At 37.9% G+C, this 18806-nt stretch overlaps 1 protein-coding gene and 1 long non-coding RNA gene across 2 annotated transcripts; one reads left to right on the top strand and one right to left on the bottom strand.

Moving 5' to 3' along the window:
- Positions 1-2950: 2950 nt before the first annotated feature.
- THAP1 (THAP domain containing 1) lies at positions 2951-15046 on the bottom strand. Its single transcript, XM_007097024.3, is given in 4 exon segments — positions 2951-6409; positions 6412-6442; positions 11166-11361; positions 14966-15046. Coding segments are annotated over 4 exon segments (639 nt in total). The 5' UTR covers positions 15037-15046; the 3' UTR covers positions 2951-6068.
- A 184-nt stretch (positions 15047-15230) lies between these two features.
- LOC122237897 lies at positions 15231-16072 on the top strand. The gene is made up of 2 exons (XR_006216631.1): positions 15231-15322; positions 15626-16072. It is a non-coding gene; the product is annotated as an uncharacterized LOC122237897 (long non-coding RNA).
- The last annotated feature ends 2734 nt before the right edge of the window (positions 16073-18806 follow it).

The following is an 18806-nucleotide window of genomic DNA, read 5'->3' as shown; positions in this document are numbered from 1 at the left end:
TAGATTCATATTTCAACTAAGCCAGCTAAGCACTCCTCTTCAAATATTTTTCTGCTCCTTTCTCCCTCTCCCTGTCATTTCTATTCTACTCTCCCTTCTTCTGGTACTTCCATTATGCATATATTGATGAGTTTAGATGTATTATTTTTCTCTTGGGGCTTCTGGGTGACTCGGTCAGTTGAGTGTCCCAACTTTCAGCTCAGGTCGTGATCTTGTGATTCACAAGTTGGAGACCTGCATTACACTCTGGGCTGACAGCTCAGAGCCTGCTTCAAATTCTGTATCTCCTTCTTGCTCTCTGCTCCTCCCCCGCTGATGCTCTATCTCTCAAAAATAAAAACATTAAAAAATATGTTAAAAATACATATATTAAAAAAATAGAGGTATTATGTTTCTCTGAGCCTCTGTTTATTTTCTCTATTCCATTTTGTCTCTGTCTCTTGATCTATCTTCAAGTTCATTGATATTTCTTCTGCAAGTTCAAACAATTGTTGAGCTTCTCAGGGCTCCTGGCTGGCTCAGTTGGGGGATTGTGTGACTCTTGATCTTGGGGTTGTGACTTTGAGCCCCACATTGAGTGTAGAGATTACTTAAAAATAAAATCTTTAAAACACAGAAATGTTATGCTTCTCTAGCAATTTTTTTGATTATTGTACTTTAAAACTCCAGAATATCCTTTAAAAACAAAATTGTATCTCCTTGATATTTTATTTTTGATGAGATATTGTCATCATTCCCTCATTTCTTTAAGCATGGTTTCCATTAGTTCTTTGGAACTAATATTTATATAGCTTATTTATAATGGCTGCTTTGAAGTCTTTGTTAATTCTGATATCTGCCCCTCTGTTTCTCTTGCTTGCTCCCTGCCCAAACCCCTCCCCATGTAAGAAACTACCCTGTTTCTTTGCATATCTCATAACTTCTTTTTTATAACTGGACATTTTAGGGGTGCCTGGGTGGCTCTGTTGGTTAAGTGTCCAACTCTAGATTTTGGCCCCAGTCATCATCTCATGGTTTGAGATCAATCCCCTTATGGTTTGAGATCAAGCCTCATGTTGGGCTCCGTGCTGACAGCATGGAGCCTACTTGGGATTTTCTCTCCCTCTGTCCCTCTCCCCCACTCTCTCTCTAACGAAATAAATTTTAAAAACTAAAAAAAAAAAAAACAACACAACATTTTAGATTATAACTGTTGTAGGATCTTTGGACCTTGACCCACCCACCACCCCCTCCCAGGCTTGGATTTTTTTTTTTTTTTAATTATTTGAGTTATTAGTGAAGTTTATTTCCTCTCCAGGGTGAAGTCTCTGATTTCATTTCTTAGAAAGTGCAGCCTTGGGCATGAACATTGTCACTTGGAGTGACAGAGCTTTTAACAGGCCCTTCTCTATCTTCCTGATCTCTTTGTTAAACTATCTAGCCTTTGCTGGTACCAAACTCAGATGTTAGTTCCAACTGCCAGTTAATGGCTTTTTGAAGATGTCCTAGAGCTTATATTGCTCTGTAGACTGATCCACTTAGATTCAGGCCTTTTGCAAGGTAGGTTTTGAGGTTGGTCTTCAAGGCTTGTTATTACCCCAGGAGGGCTCTTCTTCTTTCCCTGTTCTCTCTGGTAAATTAGCTAGCCTAAAAATAACAGCTTATTACTCTGGTGGAGCTATTAGCCTCCTTTAATTTTTTTACCATTAAATTTTCCATTGTCCTTGAGAGTTCCCTTAGTCTTGAACTTCCCCAAACTCTTCCAAATAAAATTAGTTCTTTTGGGGTGAGCTTCAGAGCTCTCTTCTTATGGCCTTCTCTCCCATGGGAAAAAAGTCTATGTTACTCCACTGTAGTTACAGGTAGTAGATGACATGATCTGCTTCTTTAGGATTGATATGCTTGCTTTATGAGCAGAACTCAGTTGGGATGGTAGCTTCTGGTCTTCTTGGCTTACTTCTCCTGGCATGAAAACCTTGCCCTATGAGCATCTAGGATGAAGGTGATCAGAGTCCTGGTACTCTTGGCCTGCTGCACCTAGGGTAAAGTTCCACCTTGTGGGTGGGAGCTGGGTGGAGGGAGTCCTGACCTTTTGGCTGCACTTACCTGTAGTTTAGCCTTTGCAACACAGATCTAGGGGTGTATGAGAAATATTGGCTGCTTGCTCTCCCTTGGGAAATACCACAGGACTTAATTGGGTACTGGGAGGAGAGTGACCATTGTCTTCTTGGCTGTATCCACTCAGAATGGAGTTCTGTAGCACTGTGCTGTGTGTGTGAGAGAGTGGTGGTGGACAGGTGGTTTAGGGCAAGAATAAGTTGTGGCATAAATGCCACAGATTCTCTTTTTTTAATGTTTGTTTATTTTTGAGAGAGAGAGAGAGAGTGAGAAAGAGAGAGGGAGACAGGATATGAAGCAGGCTTGGCATGGATGGCAGACAGCCTGACATGCAGTTCAAACCCATAAACCATTGAGATCAGGACCTGGGCCAAAGTTGGACGCTTAACCGACTGAGCCACCTAGGCGCCTCAATGCCACAGACTCTTAACACTCTTTCAGAGATTTAGATGTTCTTGAATGTTTCTTCATTTGCTGTATGCCCCTAAGACAACATGCAGAGAACTTAAATGGTTGTTTAAAAAATTTTTTTTAACCAATCATGGTAGTTAGGGTGAACATGTAGCCAGTCCAGAAGTCATTTGTCTATTTATTAATATTGTACAGTTTGTCTCATGAAAAACAGTTTAAAGCAAAGGAAGTTTATTCATATCCCTTAGGATATTTTAAAAATGAAAATTTAATAATCTCAAAACACTAAATAATATGAATTTAGAAAAGAATAAAAATTCCCAATATATTTTTTGAGCTTAAAAAATATTTATCATTCAGAAAAAAAATCCCAATAGAATAAAACAACATCCCAGGTTAAAAAAAAAAAAAAAGTTATCAAGACATGGAATTGTAACTTTTTCTGTTATTTTAAGTACAATAATTATAACTGCTTTTTTGCTTGTTTGTAAATCATTGTTTGCTTTTTGATCACACCAAGAATTGTATTTTAATGCACAATATAAAAACATAATGCCCAGAAACACCAGTTAACATCATCAATGCTCTTCATTCATTGGTTATCTAATTCACATGGTTGCCAGTATCAGGAAGAGTAATAGCCAAGCAGATTTGTAAGCCTGCTGTGATTCTTTGTTATTCATCGATGGCTGTCTTTTAAAAATCCTAGAACATAAACGGGAATTTTCTTTTTATAGATCATATGGACTTTTACTAATTTATGTTGCTTACCACTGACTTTATAAAAGTCATAGGTGTTGAGTATGTGTATGTGTGTATAATTTTGTAATAACTAAAGATGGCCAGAGAATATTAATTTCACCAGAAAACCCCATATCAAATGAAACTTTCATTTGCTTTCACCCTTACTACTACACTTCTAAAAAAGAGGAAAAAAAAATCTTACATACTTGGACTTCCAAGTAAAAGTTTTGCTAATAATTTTAAACACCGCTGTTTCTTTACTGCAACAACAGAATTATTTTTAGTTCACAGAACAGGTATACAATTACTAAACATTTATTTTACAAAATTTTAAAACTTCTTTAACTTGGAATGTGATGGTTCAAACTATGCAGCAGTTCAAAGTGAAGTTTGTATTTCCACTATAAACAAGTATAAAAAGAGTGGTAACTAATTCTTTCCTAATCCAGAAGCCCATTTTAAAGAATCTAATAAGAATAACTGCTTAAACAGAATAGATGACCACTTATCACGGATATTTTACAAACAGATTTCTGTAGGGTTTGGAGGTTAGGTTAGTGTTTAATCATGTCTAAGTCCCTTCTAATTCTAAAATTCTATGAGTCTATAGTTTTCCTAACAGTTCTATTCAAGAAGTTATTTCTTCTCACCATTATCACCAGATTATGTCATTACACATAGATGGAAATTTTAGTATGTTACTGTATGTGCTTAAATGTCACCTTTCAGAATATGCTGCAGTTCACATGAGTCTTCCCCCTATTTGTTCCAGATTGAGACTTTGTCCATTTGTTTCAGACTGAGTTTGACTATACTTGAACAGGACCTATTTTAAGGACCAGTTTTCCTTTACTTGGCAATGTAATAAACAATACAGTAGACAGAATGAATTTTGAAAGCATTCACCAAATGTTACATCTCATATTCAGAAATAACTACTTGTAACCTCAAACTCCCTATGTTAAACTATGGTAATTTATTTAAATGCAAACAGTTGGTATACATGCTGCTTGCTCAGTTCTCTCCAAATAGGGATTTACGTTTGTTAGGAAAAGAATGTAACTCCAGGTTAAATCATAATGGTAAGATGCTAAGTAATTAGGATCGCTACTTTTACAATTCAGTGTTGGATTCTTGACTGTGGGAATACACACGTACACACACACACACACACATACACACATACACACCCACACACACTTCCTTTTATGTAGGTGACAATTTAGATAGATTTATACTTTGCAAGATGTTTACCCATATATCCTCCAGGAATTGCTAGTGAGATGAAATGTAAAAACAAACTACTTGGAGATTTCGTGGGTTTCCAAACCAGGGATGAGATTCATGAATAACTAGAGAAAGTCTTCTGATTCATTAGAGCTAGTTCTAAATGTTATCAGACAACATAAGGTCAAGTAATCTTTTGATCATAATTTTCTATTTTTGAAATACTGGTTCATAAAAAATCACGGTATTATCCACTGGCAGGACAGTAGTAAATTACATTGGAATCCACATCTACAAAAGACACTTCTGAATGTCATTGTTTCAGATTTTTAATACTGCCTTAAAAAGGCCTGTTACTCTTCAACTATCTCAGTATACTTTTAAATATAAAATAATTATAATTGGAACAGTTATTGTAAATCTAAGTAGATAATTCCTAAGGCAGTATTTGTTTAATCAGAACATATTTTCATTTCAAATATATAACTAAAACTTCTCACAAAGTCAGAACACAACTCATAGTTTGAACAGAAACTTCAGTGTTTAAATCTCAACATTCAGTAAAATAAACACTACACATTAAGTTCCTCTGGAATACAAATCACTCATTTAAGTAAATGGGATATAATTTCTAACTTGTGTTAAAAGTGAAGAAATCCTTTTTTATGTGAAGACTTGACCAAAATCAATTAGTCCTATTACGGTACAAATCAAACTCTACTGACACAACACATTTATTAGAGATTTGGATACGGATATAACTACAGTTGGAAACTAGATGCTCCTTAGCTTGGGGGTAGTGAAAGAAAAAGGCATACTATGGATCAGGCCCCCGTTTTTATTACTTTATTAACAACAATGCTTACTTTATTTAATGAAGAATGTCTCTTCCACTGGAAATACACTTCTAATTAAATAATGCTAGACAGTGGGAAAAAAAAAAGATGGACCCACTTTTTAAAAAATTCATCCTTTATAAAGTTATGTAACAATATTGATTAGGTATAGAATGATTCTTCATTTTATGCTCTGAAGACAAGCAATTTTTTTAAGTATTGACTTGTCAATTTATCTTTGACAAGTGATTAAGAAAGATAAACAAATCTTCTGACTTTACAAATAAGAATATGTGAATAAGAATATATATATATTCTGAGAAGTTATGTCCCGTGATCTGACTTATACTTCTGATTTATAATGTAACTAAATTCTTTTAATAAACTGCATTAATTTTACATTTTAAACTTAAATCATCCTTGCTGTACTGTTCTCATTCACTTTACTTTCAATTTTTGCATTTCTATAAATACTCAAAAAACAGAACTCCTCAATTTGAAACCAACTTACATTGGAGTTCTGAGGTTAGATTATAACTTTTAAGATATTTTGTTAAAATGTAAAAACCCTGAAATTACAAACAAAAAATTTACAATTTTACAGTATATATCTAATTTATTTTTTTAAAAAAATATTCTGAATTGTTTTTATACAAGTAATCAAGTGTTATTTTTTTCAAATTAAACTCCTTTATAGGCTAGAAGAAGGTATGTGGTTTTGCCCCATTAAAAACCAATACAAATATCATTTTTTTATGCTGGCACTTCAACTATTTCAAAGTAGTCATTTGGTAGAATCACATAACCTCTCTCTGATATGTCGTCCTTCTCCTTCTGGAAGTGAACAACCTCCTTTAATTTTTCAAGTTGTCGTTCTTGTCTTCTGCATCGCTGCTGTGCGGTCTTAAGCTTCTTTCGGAGTTTTTCAACTTGTTGTTCTAGCTGATGAATCCTTTTTCTCTGGTGCATTGTATCCTCCACAGTATAGTTGTGGTCACAGAAAACTGAGAGATTATCAGGGGTCTGAAGGGGAGGCATTAGTAATCCAATAGCAGCATCAACCTGGGAAATGGGAGGTGTTAAAGGAGGCGGGGAAGCTGTTCTTGTGGCTCCAGAAGATCTTCCTTCTACAACGATAATTAAGAGTATGTTCAAGTTTAGTAACTACAAATAACAGTTTAAAAGAATCTACCCAGGGTGCCTGGGTGGCTCAGTTGGTTAAGCGTCCGAATTCAGCTCAGGTCATGATCTATGGTTCGTGGGTTTGAGCCCTGCAACGAGCTCTGTGCTGGCAGCTGGGAGCCTGGAACCTGCTTCGGACTCTCTGTCTCTCTCTGTCTCTCTGCCCCTCCCCCACACATGCTTTGTCTTCTCTCTCTCTCAAAAATAAATCAACATTAAATAAATAAATAAATACATACATAAATACATAAATAAATAAATGAATAAATGAATCCACCTGTGGAATTTAAGAATGACTTTTTACAAACTGGACAACCTAGAAGAAATAGATGTGTTTCCAGAAACATACAGCCTTCCAAGAACAAATCAGAAGAAATAGAAAATCTGAAAAGACCAATCATTAGTGACAAAATTGAAAAGGTAATCAAAAAATTCCCAAAAGACAAAAGTCCAGGACCAGATGGCTTCACAGGTGAATTCTACCAAATACTTAAAGAGTTAATATCTATTCTCCTCAAACTATTCCAAAAAATACAAGAGAAAGAAAAGCTTCCAAATACATTCTATAAGGCCAGCATTGCCCTGATATCAAAATCAAAGACACTACAACAAAAGAAAACTATAGGGACAATATCCCTGATGAACACAGATGCAAAAATCCTCAATAAAATGAGCGTATTAGATAATACATTAAATATTCAATAATACATTAAAAGGATCATTCACCAAGATCAAGTGGAATTTATTCCAGGGATGCAAGGATGGTTCAATATTCATAAATCAATGTGAAACACTACATCAACAAAATAAAGGATAAACCCATACGATCATTTAGGGGTGCCTGTGTGGCTCAGTTGGTTGAGCGTGTGACTTGACTTCAGCTCAGGTCATGATCCCAGGGTCACGGGATCAAGCCCTGCATCCGGCTCTGTGCTGAGCGTGGAGCCTGCTTAAGATTCATTCTTTCTCTCTCTCTCTCTCTCTCTTTCTCTCTCTGTCCCTGTCACCCTGCTCATGCTCTCCCTCTCTAAAATAAAATAAAATAAAATCATATGATCATCTCCATAAATGCAAAAACAGCACTGGACAAAATTCAATATCCATTCATGATAAAAAGTCTCAATAAAGTTGCTTTAGAGGGAACATACCTCAGGGCAACTGGGTGGGTCAGCTGGTTAAGCATCCAACTCTTTGTTTCACCTCAGGTCATGATCTCACAGTTCATGAGTTTGAGTCCCACATTGGGCTCCAGGCTGACAGTGTGGAACCTGCTTGAGTCTCTCTCTCCCTCTCTCTGCCCCTCCCCTACTCACTCTGTCTCTCACAAAATAAATAAGTTAATTAAAAAAAAAAAAAGAGGGAACATACTTCAAAATAATAAAGGCCATATATGAAAAACATACAGTTGATATCACACTCAGTGGTGAAAAACTGAGAGCTTTTCCTCCAAGATCAGAAACAAGACAAGATGTCCACTCTTGCTACTTTCATTCAACATAGTACTAGAAGTGCTTGCCATTGCAATCAAGCAAGAAAAACAAAAGGCATCTAAACTGATTAGAAAGAAGTAAAATTGTCACTATTTGCAGATGACATGATAATACATACAGGAAACCCTAAAAACTCCAACAGAATACTACTAGGAATAATAAATGAATCCAGTAAAGTTGCAGAATACAAAATTAATATATGAAATCGGTCGTTTCTATACACTAATAATGAAGTAGCAGAAAGAGAAATTAAGACAACAATTCCATTTATAATTACACCAAAAAGAATTAAATATCTAGGAAGTAATTTAACCAAGAGGGTGAAAGACCTGTACTCTGAAAACTATAAAACACTGATATAACAAATTGAAGATGATGCAAATAAATGGGAAGATATACCATTCTCATGGATTGGATGAAGTAACATTGTTACAATGTTTATACTACCCAAAGCAATCTACAGACTCAATGCAATCCCTATGAAAATACTGACAGCATTTTTCACAGAACTAGAACAAATAATCTTAGAATTTGTATGGAACCACTAAAGACCCTGAATAACAAAGCATGCCTAAGAAAGAACAAAGCAGGAGGTATCACAATCCCAGTGTTCAAGAACAAAGCAGGAGGTATCACAATCCCAGTGTTCAAGATATACTACAAAGCTGTAGTAATCAAAACAGTACAGTACTGGCACAAAAACAGACACATTGATCAATGGAACAGAACAGAGAGACCAGAAATAAACCCATGATTACATGGTCAATTAATCTACAACAAAGAGAGTAAGAATATATAATGGGGAAAAGACAGACTCTTCAATAAATGGTGCTGGAGAAATTGCACAGTTACATGAAAAAAAATGAAACTAGACCATTTTCTTATGCCATACACAAAACTAAATTCAAAATGGATTAAAGACCTAAGTGTGAGACCTTAAACTATAAAAATCCTAGAAGAAAACATAGGCAGTAGTTTCTTTCACATCAGCCTTAGCAACATTTTTCTTTTTTTTTTTTTTTAATTTTTATGTTTATTTATTTTTGAGAGAAAGAGAGAGACAGAGAGAGTGGGGGAGGGACAGAGAGACGGGGTGGGGGGACACAGAATCTGAAGCAGGATCCAGGCTCTGAGCTGCCAGCACAGAGCCTGCCGCAGGGCTTGAACTCACCAACCAGTGAGATCATGACCTGAGCCGAAGTCAGACATTTAACCACCTAGGTGCCCCAGCAACATTTTTCTAGATACGTCTCCTCAGGCAAGGGAAACAAAAGCAAAACAAACAATTGGAACTAAACCAAAAGCTTCTGCACAGTGAAGGAAATCACCAACAAAATTAAAATGCAACCTACTGAATATGAAAAGATATCTGCAAATGATATATCTGATAAGGAGCTAATAATCACAATATATAAAGAACTTATACAAGGGGCATCTGAGTGGTTCAGTTGGTTAAGCGTCTGACTCTTGATTTTGGCTTAGGTCATGATCTCACAGTGGGATCGAGCCTGTCAGGCTCTGCACTGACAGTATGGAGCCTGCTTGGGATTCTCTTTCTGCCCTTTCCCCACTCATGTGCTCTCCCTTTTTCTCTCTCAAAATACATAAATAAACTTAAAAAAAAAAAAAAAGAAAAAAGAATTAAAAAAAAACCTTATACAACACCAAACAAACAATCCAATTAAAAAATGGGCAGAGGACATGAATAGACATTTTCCAAAGACATATGGATGTCTGTATTCCAAAGACATACAGATGGCCAACAGACACATGGAAAGATGCCCAACATCACTAATCATCGGGGAAATGAAAATCAAAACCACAATGAGTTATCACTGTATCTGCCAGAGTGACTATTATCAAAAGACAAGAAATAACAAGTGTGGAGAAAAGGGAACCCTTATGTACTGTTGGTGAGAATGAAAACGGATGCAGCAACTGTGGAAAACAGCATGGCATTTTCTCAAAAACTTAAAAATAGAATTACCATATGATCCAATAATTCCACTACTGGGTATTTACCCAAAGAAAATAAAAACACTAATTTGAAAAGATATATGCACCCCTATGTTTACTGCATAAACATATTTTTTTTTTTACAATAGCCCAGATATGAAAGCAACCCAAATGTCCATTAACAGATGAATGGATACAGAAAATGTTGTGTGTGTTTACATATATATCTATACATACATATATATGTACACCCACGCACACATATGCACAATACAATATTACTCACTGTAAAAAAGAATGAGATCTTGCCATTTTGTGACAACATGCATGGACCTAGAGGGTATTATGCTAATTGAAACAATTCAGATAAAGATAAATACCATGTGATTCCACTTATATGTGAAATCTAAAAAACAAATGAAAAAAAAACAAACAAAAAAGCAGAAACAGATCCATAAATACAGAGAACAAAGTGATGGCTGCCTGAGCGGAGGGGATGGGGGGATGGGCAAAAGGGTAGAGGGGAGTGGGGAGATAGAGGCTTCCAGTTATGGAATGAACAAGTCGCAAGTATGAAAGGTACAGCATAGGGACAATGGTCAGTGGTATTTTAATAGCCTTATATGGTGACAGATGGTAGTTACACTTGTGGTGAGTGTAGCATAATATATAGATCAGTCTATTTAGTATGCTTACATCTGAAACTAATGTAACATCATCATGTGTCAACTACACTTGGATTAAAAACAAAAGAATATTAGAGTTTTGTAAATCCTTGATATGGAAATATTCTAAAATAAGAAAAAAATTTAAGTTCTAATAATTACACTTTTCCACCTGGAGTAGAAATGGGATGCAAGAAAGAGAAAGAATGATTGGTGAGATTTAATAAAATACTAAGCACTTAAAACTGAGGGGGAAAAACTTTGAAACTGAACTGTCACTGATAAAGGAAACCCAAAACTTATTAACATACATGTAGGGGTAGAAAGTGATCTTCAAGTAAGTTACAAAACTAAATTGACTTTCTTAGTGTGAGGATGTTTAACTTTTAATAAACTGCATTTTGTATTTTTAAATAGTATATCGTTGTTAACAGTGGTTATGTACAAGTGATGGCTTCCAGGTAACATTTATTTTCTTAACACTGATCTGAATTTTCCACAATAAAAACAAATTAATTTTATAAATAGAAAACCCAGTATTTTAAAACACATATTACCTTGTCATGTGGCTCAGTACAGAGAAATATCGTGGGCACTGCATTCTCTTTCAGCAACTTGTTGTTGCACTCCCTCTTAAAGCAGTCTGGAGTAAAGTGTTCTGAACAAATACTGCTATACTTGGTGGGTTTAAAGTTTTTTCTTCTGACAGCTGCCTCCCATTTTTTACAAAGACTGGGTCTTGTAAGAGGAAACCTAAGAAGAAGAGATAATTCAGTTCTCTGACTTTATTTTAAAAGAAAAAAAAAGGCACATCTAGACTTTCCTGCTTAGAAAAAAACTATCTTACATTGGCATTAACAAACTAAGGGGTATTTGATTAAAACACTAGCTCTGCTATCTTTTCTTTTTTTTTTGACAGTTTTTAGTTGTGCTTTTATTCACCTTAGTTAAGAATGTATTTGTTTTAAAGATCTTATAAATAAAGTGACCATCCACTAATGTGGGATGTAAACCACCCCTCCCAGCATGGAATTTTTGTTTTTTTTAAAAGCAGTATTTGTTAGGGGTGCCTGGGTGGCTCAGTGGGTTAAGCACCTGACTTTGGCTCAGGTCATGATCTTAGGGTTAGGGAGTTCGAGCCCAGTGTCGGGCTCTTTGCTGACAGCTCAGAGCCTGGAGCCTGCCTCAGATTCTGTCTTCCTCTCTCTCTGCCCCTTCCCTGCTCTCATTCTATCTCTCTCTCTCTCTCAAAAATAAATAAGCATTTTAAAAAATTAAAAACAAAAAGAAATACTGCTTTAAAAAGAATTTTTTTTAATGTTTTTATTTGTTTTTGACAGAGAGAGAGAGAGAGAGAGAGAGCGAGCATGAGTTGGGAAGGGACAGAGAGGCAGACACAGAATCTGAAGCATGCTCCAGGCTCTGAGCTGTCAGCACAGAGCCCGACGCGGGGCACAGACTCGGGGCTCAAACTCGTGACATGCGAGATCATGCCCTGAGCCAAAGTCACACGTTTAATCAACTGAGCCACCCAGGCGCCTCCAAAAAGCAGTATTTTTTATAGGAATCTTTTGATCACAGAGTAATTACGAGAATGTCAGATACAATGATGTATACAATTTGAACAAGATAGGCTGATAAAAATTTACAAAATGTAAAAAGATGCATATTAAAAGTTAGCCATGCAATGGGAGGAGGAGATGATGGGAGGTCGGGGGTCGAGAGAAATATGTAGTAATATTGCTTGTCTCTCTCCATTACAGTAAATGACTTTCACTAATTGATACAGATATTACACACACATCTAAATACACAAAGATAAATCATGTAGCTCCTCTCTCATTTATTAATGTTTAACTTTTTATGTCAAAGACACTAAGAGTTTCAAGTAAAATACATACTATGGGGTGAATTTGTTATTAATTTTTTTAACCAATAAAAATAAAATTGCATGTTTATATCTACATACTGCAAAAAAGGTTCTAGTTCTCTTAGGATCAGTCTGACATAATGAATTAATCAAATCATAGTCAAATCCTAATGATAAATACAATATTTTATGTATGTATGTATGTACGTATGTATGTATGCGTTTGGAGAAGACTGGAACTGAAATGGGGTGGTCTATTAGTGTCATGAACTTGGATATCCAAGTTTCTCCCCAGGTTTGGGAAGTCTTTATTTTTTAATTTTTAAAATTTGTATTTATTTTAGTCTTCCAATTTGTTTTTAATTCCAGCATACGAATATTATTTATCTGAATTTACCTTGAACTCAACTGGAATATGTCTCTTAGGCCCAAATAAGGGGGGTTAAGAAGAGTTTAAATTTATTGTGATTTTACTTTTCCAAGTCAAGTATTTAGTGAACTGGGGAGACTGGAAAGAAGCCAAAAGATGTTTCAACTATATGTTCCAGTTTCTCTTCCATGTAAGGTATGCTACAGCCTGACTCTGCTATATTCTGAAGACCTAACCAATCCTGGGACAGTTCTTCTCTTCGCCCAGCATAGTTGCTGCCACTGGGCCACTGTGTAGAAACCGGGAAAATAAGTACTCCTAGAAGATCCTGCTGGAAATGGCCTACAGAAATACAAACTATGGTAGCAATTACTGGTACAATTCAGCACCTTGGGCCTCCTGTCTCAAGGACTACAATGCTCAGGCTGTTTATGAGATTCTGTCAAGGTATTCCCATCTACTCTCAAAAAATCGTTCTTTATAGGTAAGAATGGGAGGCAGATCAGCCCTTCTTCTGATTCAATCAATTGTTTGACAGCCAGAAGAAACTATTTCTGATGTGTGAATGCCATCCTTAGTTTCCAGTACCAATGAAAGATTTTCCATATTTTTAGATTTCTTTAGATTTTAGATTCCTTGCATATTAAGAGGACTTTGTCTTACTTAGCCTTGTAAACCCCAGCAGCTTGCAGTGTTTGGCATAAATTAGAAATGTGGTTGCGGGGAACAAACTGTATGTAACCATGTCACCATCTTCTGACTTATTCCAACACTTTCAAAGAACTGGAAGTCAATTCATCAGCTTTCAGAAATTCCAATAAATCAATTAAGTAATACCAGGATATACTGAAGTAAATCTTGCAAGTGTTGGTGTTCTAGCTCCTCCTGGAGGTGGGGGGCCAGGGGTGTTGGTAGTGGTGGTACATCAACACTCAAGATCTTTCTATGCTGCAAAGCACTCATTTCTATAGGGTCCCTCTCATATGAAACATAAAAATGCATCTACGCTCTGTTAAACACAAAACGAATCCCACCAAAAATTGAAGGAATACTTAATTTTGCTTTTGTAATTATTTACCTATGAATAATTCCTATAATTGACCACTGGTTTAGTTTCTTAGCTACCATCTATTAAGAGTGGAGAATTTTCGCAAAACAAAGTAATGTAAATGTAACAAAATTTGTATTTGGCCGAATAAAAATACCATCGTGTCACATTTTGCAGGCATCTGATTATCAGTAAGTCGTTTCCATTTTGCAGTTTTCTCTTCGTATTTTCAAAAGAACATTTTCCCCTCTAGGCCTCTAACTGCAGCGCTTTTTGGATAAAACAGCCCTGAAAGTTGTGGGGCAGGTTCTTTTCCAAGGGCTTCCTATAGGTGCCCATAAGAACGCATATTGACCTTTATTATGACACTTCATTATGATCTGTGTTATTATTGTCCAAGTTATCGTTATTGTCCGCTGAAAACATTAAGTATTCATCCTGGTAGTACCAGAAGCTTTCTCTAAAACTTAAGGGTCTTAAAAGTTAGTTCCTAGAAACTGGGTGAAGACATCCTCCCTGAAATTCTGGCCAAAATCAATCTTTAATTTCTGTGATGCCGGCCTCCCATCCACAGCAAGAACGAAAAAGAGTGACTTCGGGATTTTAAAGGTTTTTGTTTCTATTTCAAATTTACTTCTAAGGCGTTATTACCACCTGGTTTCTCTATTATCCCAGGAGTGAAATCCAGATGCCTCTCGGCTTGGAGGACCTCACGACTTGCGCTGGGCCGTGAGATACAGCTCCGAGGTCCCGAACACTCCAACCGCAGGAGGCGGGCGAACCTCACATATGGGTTCCAACCCTGGAGCGCGAGAAACGGTCCCCACGGCGACCTGCGCCGAGAACGCGCAGCCCAGGGCGACATTGCATGAACTTCTACCAGAGGCGGGCACACCCACCGCTCGCGGCTGAGACGGACTGTGAGGAAGATCCGGTCGTGCCCCGCCCCTGCCCCGCCCCCCTTATTAGTCTCGCGCGGACACGCGCCCGGCTCCGCCCCCGAGCCTAACCGGCCGCGCGCCCCCAGCCCCAGCTGGGGCCAGCCCCGCGAGAGGCGCAGAGTACTTACTTGTGGAAAGAAACGGGCTTATCCTTATCATATCGGTTCTTGCAGCCGTAGGCGGAACAGGACTGCACCATCCTTCCGGTTTTCAGTCACTTCACTTCTGCCGCTCCAGCAGGCAGGAGAAGCTATCAGTGTCGCCGCGCTGGGCTTTGACACCCTCGCTTCTTGTGTAGCTTTGGTCACCAGATACAGTGATGATAACCTCTCTCGGGTTGACTAATGTGCCCGTTTTGTTGTTTGCATTAGCAGAAGAACCACAGCCATCGCCCGTCTCCCATCTCCAAGATGGCGGAGGCAGCTTCAACCTCACCTCTCGCGAGGAGTTTGTCCCACTGTCTCTGATTAGCCCCGAGGTCAGAGGTAACGTTCCTTGGGAAGCAGGCCATTGGCTAAAGCCCGGCGTTGCGGAAGTGGGTGGGGCCTCCTAGCTTCCGGAAAGGAGAAAGGAGGTGCTTGGATGAAGGGAGGCATGCGTGCGGAGGAGTGGGGAGGGGAGGGCAGCGTGATTGTAGGGCCAGGTTTTGCAACGTGTTGGGTTTTCTTGTGTAATATTTTCTGGGACGGTTTAGGGTGAGCAACAGTACGGCCTTTGGATCTGGTGGCCTAAAGGAGGACAGATGTAAAACTGAGGTCGTTGGGTAATTCTTCCCATTTCTTTAAAAGGGCAGCCACAGATGGTATATGATTTGTGAAACTTTGTGGATCCCTTTCCCACATCGCCAGTCTTCATCCCATTACCTGTCGTTCAGGTATCACAGGCTTTGTGAGAACTCAGCTGTCAGAATTTTAACAACGAGAGAAAACATTCATTCTCACTTCTGAAGGCTTTCATTGCTGTAATGATCTCCAGGTGCTGTGTTGGAACTCTAGAACTGGTGCAAGCTATTTTCACACCATTTGCCTCCTGTTGCGTGCCCTTCCTCTCTATGCAGATCAGAGTCTGGAAATCCGGATAGCGGGATGTTGACAAATTCCAGTGCTCTATTAAACTTTTTTCTCCCTCCCCCCCACCCCCGCCAAATCTTGTTCCTTCCCCAGGGTTCCATCCTCTGTCTTCCTCTCACTCAACACCCTGCTGCTTGAATTCAATAAAATGCTATGATCTACCAAGTTTTCTATTTCTTATGTAAATTTTTCTGCCTTCGGATTATTGTCTGCATTATCTATTCAGTTGCTTAAACCGGAACCTTAGTTTTCTCACCCTCTACATCCGTTTGATGACGAGGATAATATAGAATAAGTAAATAGTTATTAAATCCATCCCTTTCAGTCTCTCTTGTTCTTGATCAGGCCCTCATGGCCTCTTACCCTCAAAGGCAGTAATTTCCTCCATGGTTTGCTGTGCAGGAAGTATCTGAATGTGATAAGTGCTTGTGAACTGAAGTCTATTTTAAGAGTTCACTGAAATTCTTTACTCATCAGTTGATTCAACAAATATTTACTGAACACTTGTTTTATGCACAAAGAGCTTGGGATACATTAGTGAACAAGACAAAGATTTCTGCCCTCATGAAGCTAATATTCTAGTGGAGGTTGGAGGAGGCAGAGAAGTCTGACCATATAAAATGTTGTCAGGTGAAGGGGGCTAGGTGGCGATGAGGGGATTGCAATTTAAATACAATGGATGGGACAGGCCTAATAGAAGAAGGGACTATTGAGCAAAGATGTGGAATGGGTAAGAGAGTTAGCTCTGAGGATATCTGGGGGAAGGGCCTTGCAGGCAGAGGGAATGGCTAAGGCAAAACTCCTGAGGCTCAGTGTCCCCAGCCTATACAAAGAACAGTAAAGGGTCAGTGTGGCTGGAGCAGAGTGAGCTAGGGGGACAAATATAAGGTCAGAGGAAACAGGATGCAGTCCTATGGGGACTTGTACACGAGGGTAATAAGGCTTTGACTTTTACTCTGAGATGGAGAACATGCTTTAAGCAGAGGAGTAGTGACCCAGTCTTTTAAAACGATCACTCTACTGTGTTGTATATAGATATCAGGGGGCAACTTAGAGGCGAGGACACTGGTAGGCAGGCTTCTGTAGTAACCTAGGTGAGAGATGATGGTGGCTTACACCTGGGTGGTAACAGTGAAGGAGTAAGAAGTGATCTTGTTATCTCTTCCTTATTCCCTTCCATTTCTTTATTAACCTTTATTTATTGAGTACCTATTATGGTGGCAGGCATTATGCTAGGTCTGGGAATATACTGGTGAGCAAGACTAACATTACCTATCTTCATAGAGCTTATCCTAGTGAGGGGAAGCCATACAATAAAAATGTGAATAAAATAACATTGTGCTGAGATGCCTGAATACATTACAATGTTATAAAGGTGAATGAGGTTAGAGGAGGGGTCACTACCTACTTTAGCTGGGGTAGTTAGGTAGTCTTTCTGAGAAGGGAACATTTTACTGAAAACCAAAGAATAGAAAAAAATCTAGTAATGTGAAGAATGAAAATAGGGAGGATGGGAAGAGCATTCTCCAGACAGGGAGTGTGTACTGGGGCCTGAGGCAGTTGTGAGTTCAGTATTTCCTGGGAACTGAATGGAGACTATGGTGTGAGCCAGGGGAAGAAGGGTATAAAATGAGGTTGAAGAAGTAAGTGACTTGTTAGTTTGGATTTTAAGTGCAGCAGGACGTCAACAAACCTTTTTAGGCATGGTAGAGACCTGATCTAAACATTTTTAAAGGCCATTCTGACTATTATGTGAAGAGTTTATCAGTGCAAGTGAGTAGCAGACCAATAAAGAGGCCATTGGAGGCAAGTAAGATAAGTTGGTAACTTGGATTTAGGTAGTGGCATCGGAGAAAGAATGACCAGGATTTGAGAGTATGTTGCAGGTAGAAACATCAAAACTTGCTCACAGATGGATATGAGAATGAGGAAAAGAATCAAGGTATTAAGGTTGACTTGTACTTGAATTTCTTCTGGCTTGAGCATTTACTGAGATGTGGATGGCCTTTAAGAAAGAGAACAAAAACTGCCAAACTACAAAAAATAAAAATAAATATATATTAAAAAAAGAAGAATAAGAGAGCAATGTAACCCCCACAAAACAGGAATTGTGAGATGGGAGCAATTTAGGAAGCAGGGTCATCAGCCATGGGGGTTGTAGGACTGGGGAGTGCCAGAAGAGAAAGAATGTATAGTTCTCAAAGGTTGGTAATGCAAGTTACTAAAGAAGCATGAAGGATCACCAGCCAGTGCAGAGTGCCCTTCTGAGGTTTGTGATTTTTTTTATTTATTTATTTTTGGGGAGACGGGTAGAGAGAGCAAATCCCTGAACCCAAGAACCATGAGATCACGACCTGAGCCGAAATCAGGAGTCTAATGCTTAACTGACTGAGATACCACACACCCTGGTTTGTGATAATTTTTAATCAGTGTAGAGTGAAACTAGTCAATTTAATGATTTTGGTTAGATTTCCTTCCATGAAGTTCTCCTTTGCTCCCCTTTTTTTCTGTTTTCTTTCTTCTAGCTATCTATAATTTGGAAGTGAAATCTACATTTTTATTATTGAATATAATCCTCATTTTTCCTTACTTCAAAATGGTAAATTGATCACGTAAATTGTATATAATTTTTAAAATATTAATTGAACTGAATGTTGAATTTTTCTTTCTAAAACACCCCCTAAATTAAATTTTCACTCTGCATGGCTTAAAAATTATTTACTTAATACAACAATAATTTTCACTTTTTCTAAACTAATTTACAACCATTGTCTGGTTTTCTTCTCTCCTTTATCCAGTTCTTCTCAACATTTCCTAAGGCTCACATAACTGTTCTCAACTTGTCAAAGGGTGACTGTGAGGAAACATTTTTACTTTCAAAGATGACCATCTGCCTTTT

This window comes from Panthera tigris, chromosome B1, assembly GCF_018350195.1.
Source record: "Panthera tigris isolate Pti1 chromosome B1, P.tigris_Pti1_mat1.1, whole genome shotgun sequence".
Lineage (NCBI taxonomy): Eukaryota > Metazoa > Chordata > Mammalia > Carnivora > Felidae > Panthera > Panthera tigris.
This window is presented reverse-complemented; position numbering and strand designations above follow the sequence as displayed.